This window comes from Eretmochelys imbricata, chromosome 2 (assembly GCF_965152235.1).
Source record: "Eretmochelys imbricata isolate rEreImb1 chromosome 2, rEreImb1.hap1, whole genome shotgun sequence".
Lineage (NCBI taxonomy): Eukaryota > Metazoa > Chordata > Testudines > Cheloniidae > Eretmochelys > Eretmochelys imbricata.
In genome coordinates, this window is record NC_135573.1 from 228,482,562 (window position 1) to 228,503,398 (window position 20,837).

Below are 20,837 nucleotides of genomic sequence, written 5' to 3' on the forward strand. Positions count from 1 at the left end.
CAGGATGAGGCAAAAGAAAAGGAGGACTTGTGGCACCTTAGAGACTAAACAAATTTATTTGAGCATAAGCTTTCGTGAGCTATAGCTCACTTCAGCGGATGCATTGAGGAGGCAGAGACCCAGTGTCATCCCCCACAGGGCCCAGCCAGCAGGCACATTGAAGACCCATGAGAAAGGGGCAGAGGAAAGCGGCCCCAGGGGGCGCAGCGCCATTACAGGGCGCAGGGCACCCAGTGCAGTGGGCTCTCCCTGCGCTACTGCTACGCCAGGGGGCCACATGAAGTGCGAGACCGCTGCAGGGGACAGGGAGCCAGTGGCTGGCTGCGGCTGGGGACGCCCGGCCTTGGCGGCTGCCCAAGCACGTCACCGGCCGGGCTCCTCCGCAGCCCCTGCCCGGGGGCCCCAGCTGGGGGGCGGGCGCGCGGGCTGGGGAAGCCAAGCCCCGGGCCGGGAAGGCGGAGCAGAAGGTCGGCGGGCGGGGTCGCGTCGGAGGCCCCGCGGGGGTAAGCGGCGGCGGAGGGTGCGCGCACCCCAGGGAGCGGGGTCCACGGGCGGCCCCGGTGTCCGCGGGCCCGGCCCGCACAAAGTCCCAGCCCCGGCGCTGTGGCCGCCCGCAGCCCGCCACAGCCCCTCCGGGCAGCGAGGGGGTCGGCCCGGGACAGCTTCGCCCGCCGTGGGGGCGGGAGCCGGTGCTGCGGCCCGCACCCGGGGGGTTCCGGTGTCAGGGGCCTTGCGGCGGCCAGAGCCACCCTATCGGGCGGGGCGTTTCCTGGCGCCTCTCGCTGCCGCCCCAGCCTGGCTGCGGTCCCCTCCTGCAGGTTCCGCTGCCCTGCTCCGAGCAGAGCTGCTGGCAGGAGCCGGGCCACGGTCTGTCATTCGCCTTCGCTGGGGCGGTGTGTAAATCCGGCTCGGCACACGCCTGAGCTCGCTTGCTGTTTAAAAAGTCCCCCCCCCACACACACACAAATGGTGTGAGCGAGGCAGTAAATTAGCCCCCTTGTCCCGCCCCACACAGTGAGTCAGTAGCCAAACGGAGATTAGCAATCGGGAGTTTGATTCCCACTCCTGTGCTTGGACCACAGCCTGCAGAGTAATGGTTCCCTGCGTGAAGTTGATTAATATGCATGGGGTTCAGTATCATGCTTTGAAACACTGTAGTAGTAGCACCCACCCCTCTAGCTGTGGGGAGGAAGCTAAGGAGGGCAAAGAAGGACTGGGTATGTCAGATAGGCTAACAGGAAATACCTCTCGTTCTGGCGTAAGAAGGTGCCTGCCAGTTGGACTTTCCCCAGGAGACAGGCCATTTAGAGGAAGTAGTGAACCATGCTGGGAGCACACAGAAGGATTGGAAATGTCTGGAGCAGTAGAAGCCAAACACGCATACCAAAACTATTTGGCCAGGCGAGACTCAAAGGAGAGACACAGCTCTGTCGGGAGTGGAGTACATGGGTGTTTGAGGAAATGAAAAGAGTACTAACTGCAACCTGGGAGTTGGCATATGTGAGTTGGCATTCCTCTGCCCAGGAAATCAATGACAGTGGGGTGGCAGCAGTGTTGTGGCAGAATAAGAAATGGTGGTTGAATTATTGTCAAACCAATAAGAGGTAATTGCTGCACTATGTGATCAAAGTGACTCACTGTCCTTAAAAAAGAAAAGGAGGACTTGTGGCATCTTAGAGACTAACAAATTTATTTAAGCATAAGCTTTCGTGAGCTACAGCTCACTTCACTGGATTCATTCTTAGTGTTTTGACACTTTGGTACTCATGCAGCACTGGCCAGCTAAGCATCAGGAAGGAATATCCCCTCTCTAGTACGTATTCAACTTTGGCACAGAGAAGTAGATAGTTTTTACAACCTAGACTTCCTGGTTGACAACCTGGGCAAGGCATCACTGCTAATGGTCAATAGTGTCATAAGGTTTGCACGGCCATTATTTTATGAGGGGTTTAAGTCTAGAACCCCAGAGCAGTTAAATTACAGTCGTCATTCCTGCTGTGGCTCCCATGTGGAGATTGCAAGACAGGGAGCAGAGGTGGGTCCCCTTAAATAGCCTGGAACTTTAAAAAAAAAAAAATCACAATATTACGAGTGTGTGTGTCTAGACCATTAAATGGATAGTGTAGCATCTGGTAGCTCCCAGCTTCCCACAGTGATGAGGGCATCTCCCAACTTTCCTGTAGAAGGTTACTTTGGAAACAGAAGACAGTTCTTCAGAGTCCCAAGGATTCTGCAGTGGAGGTGATCAGTAATGGCTACATTATAGTGTGCAACCCTTATTGACATGCATGGCTATCAACATAGGTAAGTAAGCCATCTCAGTGGGGAGCTCTGCTAAGGAGGGCTGGGCCTAGTTGGTACATGAATGCAAGCTCTTAAAGGAAACCTTAGGTGTTATGGGAAGTAGTGTTCTTCCTCTTTTATTAGGGCTAACTAAGTGAATATCCCAGCATGGTTTTAGGGCAGTCTGCTGTTGAAGATATCTTTTGGATAGAAGCAAGGTTCTGACCATTTGTGGTCATTAAAGATTCTCATGGTACCTCTTGCAAGAGGAGGGATCTTAGCCTTGGCTGAATTTCTGTTGAACAATTGTATTCTGCCTATCTAAACTTACCCCAGTAGTTTGTTACATATGGCATACTTCACTTTCTCTCCTTGGCTGTTCTCTGGTGTTGAAAAGTTGCAGCCTTCTGCCTTTGGGGGTGGCTGTATTGGAGTGATGGGTGAAGTGATCCCTGTAATATGCATTTTTGTATTATTCTGTCAGGTACTTTGGGATCATTGAATTAAAGACACTACATAAATGTCTGTTGTTATTATTATTAACGCCTTTCTTGCATTTGGGGATTTAAAAAGGCATAATGTTCTCCCTAGTGTCACCATTGTCATATTCACTTTTGTTGTTATAATAAGAGATGGCAATAATGGCATTCAGATGCTTAATTACATTTCATAAAGGTGACCAGTGCTAATTTATAACAAAATTTAGTGCATCATGAAACAGAAATTAGCATTACTGCTTCCTTCGTTGTTAACAATCAATTTCCAGACCTGTTGAGGCACTTGCTCATAAGGTACCTAAAACCAGAGTACACTGGAGGTACAGAATACTGAGTGCGTAGTGTACTATTAGGGGATTGGTGTCTGTAGACCGCATGAGTATTTTTTTCTCCTTTGATTTAGGACTAAGATGATGTCCATACAATAGGGCAAGATCAAATACCCGTCAGAACACAGGGTAGGTATTTTGTAGTCTGAGAGGGGCAGGTTTTATTATCAGTTGACTCCAGATGTGGGAGGGCAGGGGGGTCTAGCAGAGTCCCACCTCTTCAGAGTTAAAGAGAGGGAAAAAAAATTCCCCACTTTTCCTTGCTCATAGTTTAAAGCTCAGCCAAATCTCAAGAGATAAGCATGTGAAAAATCACTCCTCCTAATGCTACTCCCACATTTCAGTCCCATTGGGAGTTTAAGACATAGGGCTTGTCTACACGGGCAGCGATCAATCTATCTGGGGTTGATTTATCGTGTCTAGTATAGATGCGATAAATCGTCCACTGATCGCTCTAGCAGCAACTCCGGTACACCACCTCAACAAAAAGCCAAGGGGAAATCGATGGGAGAATGTCTCCCATCGACACATCGCAGTGAAGACACCGCTGTAAGTAGATCTAAGTACGTAGACTTCAGCTACGTTATTCACGTAGCTGAAGTTGCGTAACTTAGATCAATCCCTCCTGTAGTGTAGACTAGCCCATAGGGTGGCATTTCTCAACCAACTTCTCTGGAGAAAGTGGACCAAAGAACCAAGCTGTTTCCTGGTCTCAGCCCTGCTGAGGACTTATAAGGACTGTGACTTCACACTTCTGCTTTTTCAGCATTTGATCCCTTATATGGAAGTATAAGGAGAGGGTCCTTTCAATTTCCCAAGCTGTTTCTGTTCTCTCCCGAGCATCTCTGCAGTGACTCAGAGGTTCTCAGGACAAATTTTTTGGTGGCCTCAGAGTGCAGCCACCAACTCTTGCTGGTGGCCGCTCTCACACTTCTTCCTAAAATACTTAATTAGCTTTAGGAAAAACAAATAAATATGCACATATACATGTCCAAATCATTGTAATTTATTTATTGCTAGTAAGTCTGTTGTGAAAAGTAATGTTAACAAGCATACAAGTATCGCTTTTCACAGCAGATTTACTCAGGCCCGTCAAGCCTGGGGACAAATTAAGCCCTGGATGGGAGGTGGCAGTGGGGCCCATGGGCAGTGGGGGTGGGGGAGACAGTTGGGGGCTGGAGCCCGAAGCCGTGTGGCCAGAGTCTGCTGCCCTGCTGCCCCGCCACCCCAGGGTTGAAGCCCAAAGCCTGAACCCCACCGCCTCTGTGAACTTGGGAAACTCACCGGTTGCCTGGTTCTCCAGCATTGTGTCCCAGGTGTCTCCACAGGGGGAGCAGGGCCCAACCACTGCTGGTGGCCTCTGCAGTCAACACCAAGGCAGTGTATCCAGGAGCAACAGGGAGGGGCTGCTACTTTGCACACAGCCCCCCCCCCATAACAGCCCAAGAGGCTGTGGCCGCAAGTGATGGCTGCTTTTGAGAAACGCTGGACTAGAGACAGCTGAGACTGTATTCTAAAATGAAAGGCAGTTAACTGTTTTCTTGCCATGGTCTGTACACCCTATGACAGATGGGAAGCTAAAAACTCTCCACCATCAATTCAAACTCTGCTGTAGATCTTGACAGCTGTAATCTTCCCTTTCTGAAAGAGGTGGCTAAATGTTATTCAGGTAGGCCTGGAGAGCAAGAGATTCTAAAGAACCTTAGTCTGTCACAGAAAGTTAATCCTGCCTAGGACACAGAGGTTGTGCTACTGTACTCTTGGAAAAATACTTGCTTGTGTCATAAGATGCTCAATTCTTAACTTACCTTTTTTCCCCCCTTATTTTCTTCCTGTCTCAAAGTTTTGGCCACCATGTTCTTCTGTATTGCTTTCCTTTTCCATCTTGGAGCTTGGGTGTCCTAGCAAAGTGCAGTAACCTCCAGTGATATGAAACTAAGGAGTAATAGTAAGTTTCCTTGGCCAGTTCTTGCATGAGTCCTGATGGATCACGGATTCAACAATAACTGGAAAGAGGCCTAAAGACATGGCAAAGCACCTGGCAGCCTGATCAGGCCAGCCTCTTGTTGTTTAGAAGCAGTGGTATTAATTGTTTATTATTATTATTACTATTTATATTCCTGGTGCACCAATCAAGGTTACGGAACCAGTACCAGGGCATTGTACAAGCGTGGGAAGGTAGATGTGATCCTTTCCCAGACAGAGATTAAAACCTAAGGCCCAGATTTGGCAAGCTGTTCCATGTTGGTGAAACTCTGCACCTGTGTGGATCCCTATTGACAGTAATAGAGCTATGCACAGACACAGAGGCATCCTCATGTGAAACAGCTTACAGGATTAGGGTATAAGAAAGTGAATAATCATAGAATGGTAGGACTGGAAGGGATCTGGAGAAGTCATCTAGTCCAGTCCTCTGCACTCATGGCAGGACTAAGGATTAGCTAGACCATCCCTGACAGGGTGTTTGTCTAATCTGCTCTTTAAAATCTCTAATGATGGAGATTCCACATCCTCCCTAGGCAATTAATTCCAGTGCTTAATCACCCAGACAGTTAGGATGTTTTTTCCTAGTGTCCAACCTAAACTGCCGTTGTTGCAATTTAAGCGCATTGCTTCTTGTCCTAGCCTCAGACTTTGAGGAGAACAATTTTTCTCCCTCCTCCTTTTAACAACCTTTGATGTACTTGAAAACTGTTATCATGTCCCCTCTTAGTCTTCTCTTCTCCAGACTAAACAAACCCAGTTTTTTTTCAATCTTCCCTCATAGGTCATGTTTTCTAGACCTTTAATCATTTTTGTTGCTCTTCTCTGGACTCTCTCTAGTTTGTCCACATCTTTCCTGTGAAATGTGGCACCCAGAACTGGACATAGTACTCCAGTTGGGGCCTAATCAGTACGGAGTAGAGCAGAAAAATTACTTCTTGTGTCTTGCTTACATCACTCCTGTTAATACATCCCCAAATGATGTTTGCTTTTTTTGCAACAGTGTTACATTGTTGACTCTCATTTCGCTTGTGATCCACTATGACCTCCAGATTGCTTTCCGCAGTACTCACTCCTAGGCAGTCATTTCCTATTTTGTATGCGTGCAACTGATTGTTCCTTCCTAAGTGGAGTTTGCATTTGTCATTAATGAATTTCTTCCTATTTGCTTCAGACCATTTCTCCAGTTTGTCCAGATCATTTTGAATTTTAATCCTATCCTCCATGCACTTGCAACCCCTCCCAGCTTGGTATCATCCACAAACTTTATAAGTGTACTTTCTGTGCTATTATCTACATCACTGATGAAGATATTGACCAGAACTGGACCCAGAACTGATCCTTGTGGGACCCCACTTGATATGCCTTTCCAGCTTGACTGAACCAATGTTAAGAACTCTCTGGAAAGGGTTTTCCATCCAATTATGCACCCACCCTATAATAGCTCTATCTAGGTAGTATTTCCCTAGTTTCTTTATGAGAAGGTTATGCAAGACAGTATCAAAAGCCTTACTAAGGTTAAGATATAGCAATCTACCGTTTTCCCCCATCCACAAGTTTGTTACCCTTTCAAAGAAAGTGATTAGGTTGTTTTGGCACAATTTGTTCTTGACAAATCCATGCTGACTGTTAATTATCACCGTATTATCTTCTAGGTGTTTGCAAATTGATTTGCTTAATTATTTGCGCCATTATCTTTCCGGGTATTGAAGTTAAGCTGACTGGTCTGTAATTCCCCTGGTCTGTAATAATAATAATGTAGACAGTTTTTTTAAAAGGTAGCTTTGTAATTACATTAGTAAATGTCTTCTATCCCCATCTACCCTCTCAACTTATCTGTTGGCTGATTTCTTGTTGAAGCAGAATGGGGTCTTGAGAAGGGAAATGGAAGCCACATGCCTAATGTGACCATGGCGAATCAGGTCAGAAACAATCCACTAGCTCTGTCCACATGACCATGAAGTCTTCTTTTTTTAAATGGATGGTGAACCTTTCCAGTGGAAATCATGTACATGAGAGGAAAGTGAACAGGAACAGTCAGCATGGATTCACCAAGGGAAGGTCATGCCTGACTAATCTAATCGCCTTCTATGATGAGATTACTGGTTCTGTGGATGAAGGGAAAGCAGTGGATGTATTGTTTCTTGACTTTAGCAAAGCTTTTGACACGGTCTCCCACAGTATTCTTGTCAGCAAGTTAAAGTAGTATGGGCTGGATGAATGCACTATAAGGTGGGTAGAAAGTTGGCTAGATTGTCGGGCTCAACGGGTAGTGATCAATGGCTCCATGTCTAGCTGGCAGCCGGTGTCAAGTGGAGTGCCCCAGGGGTCGGTCCTGGGGCCGATTTTGTTCAATATCTTCATAAATGATCTGGAGGATGGTGTGGATTGCACTCTCAGCAAATTTGCGGATGATATTAAACTAGGAGGAGTGGTAGATACGCTGGAGGGCAGGGATAGGATACAGAGGGACCTCGACAAATTGGAGGATTGGGCCAAAAGAAATCTGATGAGGTTCAATAAGGATAAGTGCAGGGTCCTGCACTTAGGATGGAAGAACCCAATGCACCGCTACAGACTAGGGACCGAATGGTTAGGCAGCAGTTCTGCGGAAAAGGACCTAGGGGTGACAGTGGACGATAAGCTGGATATGAGTCAGCAGTGTGCCCTTGTTGCCAAGAAGGCCAATGGCATTTTGGGATGTATAAGTAGGGGCATAGCGAGCAGATCGAGGGACGTGATCGTTCCCCTCTATTCGACATTGGTGAGGCCTCATCTGGAGTACTGTGTCCAGTTTTGGGCCCCACACTACAAGAAGGATGTGGATAAATTGGAGAGAGTCCAGCAAAGGGCAACAAAAATGATTAGGGGTCTGGAACACATGAGTTATGAGGAGAGGCTGAGGGAGCTGGGATTGTTTAGTCTGCAGAAGAGAAGAATGAGGGGGGATTTGATAGCTGCTTTCAACTACCTGAGAGGTGGTTTCAGAGAGGATGGTTCTAGACTATTCTCAGTGGTAGAAGAGGACAGGACAAGGAGTAATGGTCTCAAGTTGCAGTGGGGGAGGTTTAGGTTGGATATTAGGAAAAACTTTTTCACTAGGAGGGTGGTGAAACACTGGAATGCGTTACCTAGGGAGGTGGCAGAATCTCCTTCCTTAGAAGTTTTTAAGGTCAGGCTTGACAAAGTCCTGGCTGAGATGATTTAATTGGGGATTGGTCCTGCTTTGAGCAGGGGGTTGGACTAGATGACCTTCAGGGGTCCCTTCCAACCCTGATATTCTATGATTCTATGTAGAGTAGGAATTTCTCTGTAGCGAGAGAGAAACATGTAGAGCTGTGACACTGCTGCACTAGGCAGTGGGACCACTATTGCATACCTGTCCACATACTTTGTGGTAAGAGCTCCACAAGTATTTCTTTGATAACTGGGAAATAAAAATTCCATCCTAGATCAGATCACTTTATCCACCCCATCACCTTTATTGATTTTGGCCCCATTACATGTTCTGAAGATCAAGAAACCCTGAAAATATTAGAGCCATGACCTGTTAAATGGCTCTGTGCCCCTTCTGGCTGATAAAAAGCTGTGAAGATCAAGTACACCAACCATTAACAGAAATACTCAATATCTCCTTCAGAGAAGTACATCTGCCAAAGTCCTTGAAAAAATGCAGTTCACCCCGGCCTCAAGAAGCCAAACCTTGTCCCTGAAGACTTCTCCAGTAACTGTCCCATCTCCAACCTCTCAATTCATGGACAAAGTAACTGAGAAAATAGTGACGATCTGTCAAGGTTCCTTCCCCACTCTGAACTCTAGGGTACAGATGTGGGGACCTCCATGAAAACCCCCGAAGCTTATTTTTACCAGCTTAGGTTAAAACTTCCCCAAGGTACAAACTATTTTACCTTTTGCCCTTGGACTTTATTGCTGCCACCACCAAGCATCTAACAAATATATAACCGGGAAAGAGCCTGCTTGGAAATGTCTTCCCCCCTCCCCCAAACCCTACACCCCTTTTCCTGGGGAAGGCTTGATAAAAATCCTCACCAATTTGCAAAGGTGAACACAGACCCAAACCCTTGGATCTTAAAAACAATGAAAAAGCAATCAGGTTCTTAAAAGAAGAATTTTATTTGAAGAAAAAAGTAAAAGAATCATCTCTATAAAATCAAGATGGTAAATACCTTAGAGGGTAATCAGATTCAAAACATAGAGAATCCCTCTAGGCAAAACCTTAAGTTACAAAAAGACACAAAAACAGGAATATACATTCCATTCAGCACTGCTTATTTTATCAGCCATTTAAACAAAACAGAATCTGACTCATATCTAGCTAGATTACTTACTAAGTTCTAAGACTCCATTCCTTTTCTGTTCCCGGCAAAAGCATCACACAGACAGAGCGAGCCTTTGTTTCTCCCCACTCCAGCTTTGAAAGTATCTTGTCTCCTCATTGGTCATTTTGGCCAGGTGCCAGCGAGGTTATCCTAGCTTCTTAACCCTTTTCCTCTGGCCAGGAGGGATTTTAAAGGTGTTTACCCTTCCCTTTGTATTTATGACACCATCAAGCTCCACTGTCAGCCAACATTCCAGATGCCTGCTACCAAGGGTTCAGATCAAGGTACAACATAGTGGTGCTAAAAGACAACCTTCTTCTGGCTGTAAACACGGGCTGCTGAACTTATCTGCAGCCTTTGACAAAGTGTACCCTACGGTGTTATTAACATGCCTAAATGACATAGCAGTTGTAGATGGCCCAACACAATATTCCTCTCCAGCAGAACTCAGGGAGCGGTGGTGGATAACTGCTCCTTTTCTCCAAAAGGATCCAATAGCATGCTTCTCTGTGCTGTTACATTTTACTTGTATAGTTTCCTACAGCAAGGGTGGGCTGCATAATTTGTTTACACACACACGATATTTTTAAAAGTGCCAGTAACACAGTGAGAACAAATGGTATTACAAAACTGCTGCTTGGTGTTAGCGCTAACTAGTATGCATCTCTCTTAAATTCCTGAAATCTATTAGATTAATTTATGATTCATATATTAAATGTTTCTATATGTTTAGGCTTCTCCCTGTTCCACTGAAATCATTAGGTGCAGGATCGGATCTTTAAAGCATTTGCCTCTATTTGTAAATAGATACGTAACCTGTGTTACGTCACGTTTCTTGTGTTTGTATGATTATGTAAGGAAAGATTCTGTTATAATGCCCATGGTGGAACAAGGCAACCCTTATTTCCAAAACAGAAAGTGAATTAAACTTTTTTAAAATGTAACAAATAGCTACTGAGCCATGCCTATTAGATTTCATGCATTTTCTGTCACAGCAATCTGGATTTAGTGTTATAATCTCACATTGTAATGTAATGACAATAAAATGATTTCCGTGCAAGTCTAGAGAGACTCCATGCTAGTACTGTTAAAATGTGCTTACTAAGTCAAAACGATTGCAAGCATGTGGAGACTATGTTTATGTAATTATTATGTTTTAGCAATATGAGATTATCACAGGAAACAAGCAATTCCAGTTTAGGGAGACTGCTCATTACAAGACTATTATAATGACACAATGACAGAAGTGCACGTTCCAGATGGGAAAACAACAAAGGGCCAAATCTTGCCATTGGCATTCAGGCAAAATGTTTGTTGAACTCAATGGAGGCTTTGCCGGGTAAGGACTGCAGGACTTATTCCTGGTCTTTTTTACCAGTGGGTCCCATAGCACTCAGTCATACCTCTAGGAACAATAACAACTGCGCTAGTGTTTAGTAGCAGGCTAAATGTGAGGATGATATTTTGTGCACTTTACAGTTGATCGTTGTAAAGGTTCACCTAGAGTTACTATAATAAACTCTAGTAGCTATTTCAAGACGATAATGAAAAACTGCAGTCCTTAGTTGCATGGACTCATTGGTTTTTTAGAGAAATAATAGTTGCTCTATCAAAATGTGTACACACATTTAATTTCAGAGACCATCATTTCTGTGTTTATATAGAAGCACAATAGGGTTCTGGCCCATGACTAGGGCTCTCAGGTGCTACCGTAGTACAAAGAATAATTTCAAAACAGTTTTTAGAAATTCCAATGGTTGTTTCAATATCTCCAGACCAGAGCTTGCCTCTTCTCTCTTTCTCTCAGTGGGAGTGGACATTTTACTGGTGCTTTCTGGAAGCAAGTTAGGATTCAGGAAATGCAGCCTGCCGTTGGCACATGTAGGAAGTGCACATTCAAGTCCTATTATTTTAGCGGCTATACTAGTAACTAGTTGTATTTTTAGAAAAGACTAGCACTAACCTAATAATTTTGGCAAAGTTCTGATTCATTCATTTCTTGTGCCTGCTCCCTCAATTTGATGAGTTGGCAGCTTCCTGCAAAATTTGATTTTAAATTCTTCTTTTTCATTCTATTTAACACAACTTGTTTCTTTAGTGGTTTACTCTAATTAGTGGTAGTGATTAGAATGATATTATGCAATAGTTTTCCTTCAAAAATTCAGTGGTCTCTACACTGAAGCACAAATGCGATTTCTAGCTCTGTACTCGGCAGATCCATGAAACCTGGGATGGGGAAGGAATCCTTTACTTCAGACTTCAGATCAGCATTTAAGTTGTTCCGTGGCTGTTAGCGCAGCCTCAAAGAGGCACTTAGGAGTTATTTGAATTTTTAGATCTATTTCCTTCCTCAACTCCTCTTTGAACGAGGGCTCAGGGAATGGAAGTGTCTCTGTTTGTCTTTGAGGACTCCATCCATAGTAGGGGATGGGGAGCCCAGGGAGTGTCCTCTAGTCTTATTATCTAGATTGGGAAAACCTACAATAAATTGATTTCAGAGTGGTAGTTGTGTTAGTCTGTATCAGCAAAAACAACAAGGAGTCCTTGTGGCACCTTAGAGACTAACAAATTTATTTGGGCATAAGCTTTCGTGGGCTAGAACCCATTTCATCAGATGCAGGAAGTGGAAAATACAGGGGCAGATATAAATACATGAAAAGATGGGAGTTGCCTTACCAAGTGTGAGGTCAGTCTAACGAGACAATTCAATTAACAGCAGGATACCAAGAGAGGAAAAATAACTTTTGTAGTGGTAATGAGAGTGGCCCATTTCAAACAGTAGGGGGAAATTAGTATGAGGGAAATTAGGTTTAGGTTTTGTAATGACTCAACCGCACCCAGTCTTTATTCAGGCCTAATTTGATGGTGTCCAGTTTGCAAATTTAATTCCAGTTCTGCAATTTCATGTTGGAGTCTGTTTTTGAAGTATTTTTGTTGAAGAATTGCCATTTTTAGGTCTGTTATTGAATGACCAGGGAGATTGAAGTGATCTTGGACAAGTCACTTAAAATGTGACTTTTTCACTTAGTGAAAATGTGTAAAGTAATTATAGAGCCTCAGACAAAAGGTGTGATAGATCTCTTGTATCTCTTTTAGGTTTGCATATATGCAGTAATACAGAATCTTAAAAGTCAACAGAAGAATCCAACATTGGAGCAGATAATTCTAGGCTTTGTCTGCCAGAAATCACCAGACAGCAGCCATAGGCTATACGTGGATCACACACATAAACATGGGTCTTCACAGAGGTCAGGCCAGATTAGTGGAGATTAATCTAATGTATCTGTGCCAGAAAGGAATTAGTAGCAAACTCATCTTGAAAATCTACATACATATCAAAATAGCTGTCTGAAATCAAGCAGAAAGCTTGATTCAATGAGAATGGCTTTTGTTGAGTAATATATTATAACATGAGTAAAAATAAAATAGAAAAATGTAGAAAAAATAGGAAAATACCACACTAATTGTCAATTAGCAATATCTAGTTTACCATGAGAGCTGCTTTTTCCATTATACTCAGGGCCAGCCTTATGGGTGCACAACCACCTGGGGTGCCATGGTCAAGAGGCAAGGAGTGGGGTGGGCCTGGGGTGCAAGGCTGCAGAAGGGAGCTTGGGGCAGTGCGGGGGGAGGGAACAGGGGGGCGTGGGAAGCCCAGGGAGGCAGCGGAGGCCAGAGGGGATGGATGGGGAGGCAGCAGGGGAGATGGGAGGAGGGGTTCAGGGAGGCAGCAGGCACCAGAGGCGATAGGGTGGGCGCCAGGGACGATGTGGGAGCCTGCAGGAGACTGGGGATGGGGGGGCGGGACCAGGGGAGGCAGCAGGAGCCAGGGGCAATGTGGGTGGGGGAGAGCCTGGGGAGGCAGCGGGGACCAGGGATGCCAAAATACAAGTTCGCCCAGGGCACTATTTTCCCTAAGGCCAGCCCTGATTACATTATAATTACTTATTCAAACATTTATAAAAGATAGTTTCATCAGGCTAAAAAGTGCCTTTTGAAAAGAGGCTATGCAGAAAAAATTATTTGAAAGTATGGTTTTTTATCGAGTGTAAATACCACTGGTTATGGTGCCAGAAGAGGACTAAATATTTAAGACAATCATCTCACTCTCTTTGCCTGGATTGTAGGAATGACAAGAATGACTCAGATCATTGAATCTTTTCCAAAATAGTGGGCTGGTCTACAGAACACCAACTCTAATCAAGAACATTCGATTAATGATGAGGTCAGACAACTTGATTTTAATCACAACCAACCACAGTTACTGAAAGAGAAAGGTGTTTTGCTTTTAATGATTCACACAAGTGCAGTCCCCTTCAAAATCTTACCGTGGGTGACTTTATTTGACAAATACCAGCTCATTATATTAATAAATTAGGAGTCTGTTTTAAGAAAGCGACTCTTCCTATTCAGTTGCAAACAAGTCAACACAATGACCCACCAGGAGTACTGTTATTGTAATCCCGTGTTATGGAAATGTCCCCAAGTAATGTTTTATATTAAGTCTACCATATACAGCACGACCACTTCTGCTGGCATTTACTCTTTAAATCCATAGCAGAACAGTCCTTTCTAATTGGGATTTTCATACAGTGTCTTCTTACACACAGGACACACAAATATAGTAAAGCAACCATATCTGTCTCTTAAGGCTGGCCAAGTTTCATAACTAGGTTAACCACAGTCACTGAAAACTCTTTACTACACAGTGTCCGTTTCTAATCTGTAGAAGCTGGTATTTTATGTTTAGATTGGGTAGCTCTTTGTCACTATGAAATGGTACTACTCATAGTACTGTCGTACTTTGTTTAGCTCTAAAGATCAGAGATCTAGACATTATTAACCCCGTTCATATCTAGGGCTCAGTGCCCTTTTGACTTTGTTCTTCTGTCTCATTAATAGATAGAAAGTTAAACATAAAAAAATATGCTCTTAGGGCTTTACCAGTAACAGACCCGTGTTTATGATATAATTCACTGAAAGGGAGACAGAAAGGGAAAGACCTCTCTCTTTAATCAATAATGTGTGCTCCAGTTAGTCCTATCCTTTGGACATAATTAAACATGTATTTTGTTTCATAACTCATGATTTTGTTTGACTAGGAATTATAACTACATATCCTCAAGCCTTTGCAGCTAGCATAAGGCAGATCTAACTTGAACTGGGTAGTCAGCCTTGTTTAGTGTTAATATGGGAAGTAAACGTAAGAAGAGAGGGAGAGAGAGAGAGAGTTGCTGCTAATTCTAACCTGTAGAGATTCAGGCTACATTTTTACAGATTGGAAACCTTTGACATAGTCCAGTTGTAGGTAGTAGTGTTAAAGAATATCATAGTAACTGCCCATTTAATGGCTAAAAGGTATAACATAACATTGTTTAATCCAAATTAGCTGAAGAAAAAAAATATTGTAGGTTAAGCCATATAAAAGAAATGCTAGTCTAATCACCTCAGATAAAAATATTTTCTCAATGAGGCTTGGGAGAAGTAGAATTGGATCTGAATTTCTGCTGTAGGAATTCCTGCTGTTCAGGAGCCAAATTCCACTCTCAGTTACACTAATGTAAATCCAGAGGAACTGCAATGGAGTTATTCCACATTTACACCAGTGTAACTGAGATCAGAATTTGACCTCAGGTTACTAAAATAGGTGGAGATTCCCCCCCCCGCCCCCAAATCCACACACAGTAGGGCAAACAAGGTGTCCAAACATAGGCAAATTCCTGGGCATGGAAAGAGTATATTCAATCTTGGAGGATAATGATTTTTTTTTAAATGGAAAGTATCAGGCAAGTAATATTCAGCCTTGATGCCAAGTATGTTCAGCTGGTGGCTCAAGCTGACAAAATGTGACAGATGCTGGGGAGCAGAGAATCCTAAATGAACATACAGTGGTTGCTATTAAAAAGGAAACATTTGCCTTAATGGGATATTGTGTTATCACAATAAATTGTGATTTTTTTTAATTGTAATGAGAATTTTTTACATTGTAAATATCTTGATATAAATGTAACTTTGAATTTAGCTTTATTTCTAATGCCAACCACCATACTAGAAATGACAATCAAAGAGCAAGGGGACTAGGACACAAGGGTTGGAACTAACAAATAGTGTCAGACAGTGACATGACAGGGTGCTAAATACAGTAGAAATGCTGCTGGGATACTGGATGGCTCAGGGGGATGAATAATGGAAATGTCACCTTTCTCCTCTAGTGCAACTAGTGGATTCCATCACAACTCCAAAACTCCTTCCACACGTCGGGTGCCAAAAGCCCCAACTGCCTCCTGCCTAATTGACAGAACCTCCAGCTTTTCCCCTGACAACTTCTATAATGCTGCTGCTTTTTGTCAATGTGAAAATCTGTACCACACTGAAAACTGAAAGTGTGTGAACAGTTTTAAATAATTGATGTTAACGAGAAAACAAACATAGTTGTGCCAATTGCATTATTCATTTCCCTACATAATCTGATAAAAATTTCCATTCTGGAATGTATTTGGATCTGCCATTCAATTTCCAGCCTACTGTAGAATCCAGGGGGCCTTCCGGTAGAATTCAGGTCCAACTTTCTGCCAGTTACACAGGCCCTTGCCTAAAGTGGCTCAGAACACCAGAAAGGTTTTGGCAAATATTCGGTGAAATTCACAGCCACAAAAGGGTCTGGAGGGGATGGACTAATGAAGAAACAGTGAAAGAACTGGGCCAAATGGAGCTACAGTAACTGCTCTGGGAGTGATCCCAGTAAGAGTGACCATGGAGAGGATAACTGGGAGTAATGGTTCAAAAGGAAAATGTAGGCTGAATATCAGGGAAAATTCCCTGCTAGTGAAGTCTGCTAAACTGTGGGACAGTTTCCCACAAGAGAGTAAAGGAAACTCCATCTTAAAACTAGACTGGACAAAGTGTTTGAAAATATATCATAAGGAACAATCTACATTGGCATTGGGAGTGAAATTCCTATATTTTAATAGGAGCTTTGTTGCTTTTTATACAACTTTTTTCATGTTTTATTTCCCTTCCTCTTTTCTAGCAAATGCTTGTTTAGAATCTGGATTCTTTCCTTATAAAATAAGAAGAAAAATGCCTTCCCTGGGTGGGAAAGTGCAGACCGTGTTGGGCCTTGTGGAGCCAAGTCAGCTTGGCTGCACCATGACCCATGAACACTTGTCAATGAACTACAGCTGCTGTTATGTCCCGCCTTCTTCAGGCCAAGAAGCTTTGTCTGATGGGCCCGTTGAGATGAAGAACTTGTTTTGGATTAAACAGAATCCCTACAGCCATAAAGAGAACCTTCTTCTGTATCAAGAAACAGATGCTGTAAAGGAAGAGCTATTACATTATAAGGCAGCAGGTGGTGGGACTATAGTGGAAAACACAACCGTGGGTATCAGCCGAGATGTAAAGACTTTAAAGAAGCTTGCTGAGGAAACCGGGGTCCACATTATTGCCGGTGCTGGGTTTTATGTGCATGCCACTCATTCTTCCGAGACACAAGCTATGTCAGTGGAGCAAGTAAGTACTAACAAGTAAATAGTAAAATAGTGCCCTACTGATAATGTACAGATGACAGGAGATCAGTGACAGGTCAAGCACAACTTGACAAAAACCTAAATATACTCTTCTTGAAAACCTGTGCAAACAATGATAATTGTGTTTGTGTAAATTGTATCTGCACCCAGTATTGCCACTCTGATCTGTCAGCATTTCTGTTTTCTTTTAGGGGTTTATTATGACCTAACAGTGAAAAATGATTACATGTGTACAGCATCCTGGCAAAGCTGTGAAAATTTTCTTTTTACAAAATATTGGGATGGAAATAGACTAATGTTCCCTCTACTTTCCTTGTCCCTCTTTTCAGCTAGTCCATCCCTACTAAACACCCAAAAGGTTTTTAAAAAGTAAATAAACAATTGTGGCACTAACAAGCTATTTGCAAACCATCCCTCTGTTCACTCTGCCTGTAGGTTATATCATTTTCCCCTACCCTTTGTCTGACTAAGGTCTTTGGAGCGGGGACCACCTCTGTTGGTACATCCCTAGGACACGGGGCCCTGAGCATGGCTGGGATCCCTATACCACCATAATAAATATCCACTCAGCTGTTCTTAAGCTGATATGATGAAGGGAAAGGGGAACTTTTCAAGGCAGAAGAGAACTGAGCAGCCCAAAGAGTGTGAATGTACTGATCTGAGCTGAAACTAAAAACATCTGCTATATTTACAAAAGAGTAAAATTAATCTTAAAAGCACAGAGATAGATACTCAGTAAGTGTTAACTGACATACTTACATTGAGGTTAGCATCATTGACCTTAATGATTTAGGTCAACTGAGGAGCAGCCCAAAATTGTTCTCACTGGAGCTATTTCTCAAAACTATACATGAGTTTCTTAGTTAGCCATCCAGAGTAGGTGGGCCAATTTGAATGGATCCACAGGATAAAAGTCCTCTAACTGTGGTCCATGGACCACTGGTGACTTACAGAGCACAGTGTGTGCAGCGTTGGTGAAGCTATGTTGGTCCCAGGATATTAGAGACAAGGTGGGTGAGGTAATATCTTGTACTGAACCAACTTGTGTTAGTGAGAGAGACAAGCTTTCAAGCTGTTCTTAAGAATGCAGTGTAGTCTGCAGTCCATTCCATCAGTGCTTAATCCAGTCCAGGCTGTTGACAGGTACCTGGTTGAATGTAGATGTCTGCAGCAATTGACCAATGAAAAATGATCAATGATTCCATAGATACATTGATATGGATATTGTGGTCTATCTTTTTGTTAGGATTCAGCTAAATAAATGGAAAGTTTTGACATTAGTATTAATTAAACAAGGGAGGGATTTAGTGTCTCCAGCAATCCACGCCATGATTGCTTAAACTGGACAAGATTTAGGTAAGCCCCATGTTGGGAACATTGCAACACAAATGGTATTCTTCAGACTGCCATAAGGAATTCTAAGAACTGTATTCTGTTGCACGTTACCCATTCTTGTTAACTGCTCAGTTGAATGCATGAATTGGAAGGTTTAAAATTACAGTGCAGAAGTATTTGGGCAGATGCTCAGCTAGTCTCAGTTGTCATAGCTTTATTAACTTCAGGTTACACCAGCTGAGGATCAACCCCATTGTGTTGTGTGTCCATGTCCGTGAGAGAGAATGAGTAAGAATGAATGACAGATTCACTTGACATGGAGTTTGTTTGCTGATGTTCTAGTTTTAAGGTACAGTAACTCCTCGCTTAACGTTGTAGTTATGTTCCTGAAAAATGCTACTTTAAGTGAAATGATGGTAAGTGAATCCAATTTCCCCATAAGTATTAATGTAAAGGGGCGGGGGGGCATTGCCCCTTTAAGTACGTGACCGCACTCTAAGTACATTGCCTTTTTAGATCAGGAAGTTGAGACAGCAGCTGCTGCCTGCAAGCTCCCTCTGTCCTGAGCCCTGTCATGAGTTCCCCACCCCCCCACACACACACTCTATGGAGATAGGTTAAGCGGGTGGCAGGGGGGAGGGGGACACCCTGATATTAGCTTCCTCTCTGCCCCCCTCCCATGCCTCCCAGGAAGCAGGAGGCTCCCGGGAGCAGCTCCAAGGCAGAGGGCAGGAACAGCACATGGCAGTGGGGGGAGGAACAGCTGGACGGCCAGCAATTGATAGCCTGCTGGGTGGCTGCCACACAGGGAACTTAGGGGAGCTGATGGGGGGCTGCCGGTCAACTTTGGTTCCAGGCCCCCACCAGCTGGCTGCAAGGGGCTGCTCTTTCTGCAAGCAGTGGACAAAGCAGGCGGCTGCCAAATGACAGACGTTAGAAGGGAGCATTGCACAACTTTAAACGAGCATGTTCCCTAATTGATCAGCAATAACCGGGACGACTTTAAGTGAGGAGTTACTGTACTAGCTTTTAGGTTAATACAGCCTTGCCAGACCTTTTTCTCTCCTTGTTTACTTTATTGTTAGTGTGCCCTGAAATCATGATTCCATTTTAAACATTTAGGGCCAGATATTTAAAAGGTCCTCAACCTCGGTTTTGCACACACAAATGTGTGCCTGTTTTTGTGGGGGCAAATAATGGCATCAAGAAATTTAACTACCTGACCATGTTTGCAGGTGTCTACATGCCATCATCTGTCTCTGTAGAATTAAAGGCTGCTTTAAAAAAAATTCACCCTGAAAGATTGTTGGCCAAATTTTATTCTTGGTTACAATTCAGAAGTCAGTGAAATTACTTCAGATTTACTCTGGCATATCTGAGAGCAGGATTTGGCCTGATGGTTCTGCCTCAAGTCTTGACAACTAGAATCTTCCCTAAACTTTAAAAAATTTACAGTTTTGTCCCTTCTCTACTGATGATAATTATTCACTTTCGCCTTGAGGCTGTGTTTAAACACAGGAGTTGAATAGGTTTAACTTTAATCGATGTAAAACCTGATTTAGGGCTTTTCTATGCAGTTGTTCCTATTTAACTATATCAGTTTAAAAGCATTAGCTTCTTGGATAGATATAGTTAAATTGTTACAAATATTGGGTGTAGACCAGCCCTTAATTAAGCCAATGCAAGCTTTTGTGTGGACGCTCTGGTATTGGTTTAAACCTGGCTTATATTGGTTTAGCTTGCACTTGGCACAAGGTACACTCTTGTAAGCCAAGCTTAAACCAGTGTAAGAGTGTGTACACACAAAGCTGGATATATTTGTCTAAACAGATTTAAAAATCACACCATTAGTTAGACTCCGTGCAACTTCGTATGTAGACCAGAGATGATACTTTGCAAAATAAAGTATCATTAACGAAAGGATTGCCTTTTTATTTTTGTTAGCTTACAGACATTATCGTCAACGAGATCCTCAGAGGAGCTGATGGAACAGACATCAAGTGTGGTGTTGTAGGAGAAATTGGCTGCTCGTGGCCTCTGACTGAGAGTGAAAACAAAGTACTGCAGGCAACAGCGCATGCTCAGTCACAGCTGGGCTGCCCCATTATAATCCATCCTGGCAGGAATAGCGATGCCCCTTTCCAGAGTATTCGCATTCTGCAGGAGGCTGGGGCTGATATCTCAAAAACAGTCATGTCTCACCTTGACAGGTAACCTAATAGGCTACCATGGTATCATATGTCTATGGTTTTTCTGGATGTGCTGTCTGGAGATAGTGGAATTTCTGGGAATTACATGGCAGCTTCAGACAGTTGGGTTTATCCAGTGATCAGATATCGCTACAAGCAGTATTGCTTTGTGATTAGTGATTTCAAGAATACAATGCGTATGCTTGCAAAATCCAAGAGGTTGTGGATCAGGCTTCTAGTCTACAAGCAATCTTGACCAAGATTTTAAGAAGTCAGATCCTGTGTCGATACAAAGACACCTGAATAAGTGGCCTGGTTTTCAAAAGTGCTGGACATTCAGCAAGTCCCACTG

General features: G+C 43.5%; 1 protein-coding gene across 8 annotated transcripts in view; it reads left to right on the forward strand.

Annotated features, from left to right (window-relative positions):
- The first annotated feature begins 317 nt into the window (after positions 1 to 317).
- PTER (phosphotriesterase related) overlaps positions 318 to 20,837 on the forward strand; it is a 34,534-nt gene continuing 14,014 nt past the window's right edge. The window contains exons 1-4 of one of the 8 annotated variants that reach the window (XM_077808165.1): positions 318 to 503; positions 2,184 to 2,304; positions 16,463 to 16,944; positions 20,241 to 20,506. In XM_077808165.1, coding sequence (XP_077664291.1) covers positions 2,289 to 2,304; positions 16,463 to 16,944; positions 20,241 to 20,506 — 764 coding nt within the window. In that variant the 5' untranslated portion in view covers positions 318 to 503; positions 2,184 to 2,288. Of the gene's footprint in view, positions 521 to 1,263; positions 1,501 to 2,183; positions 2,305 to 3,183; positions 3,239 to 12,661; positions 12,681 to 16,462; positions 16,945 to 20,240; positions 20,507 to 20,837 lie in introns of those variants that run through there. The other 7 variants (XM_077808162.1, XM_077808161.1, XM_077808163.1 and 4 more) reach the window with 7 other exon arrangements.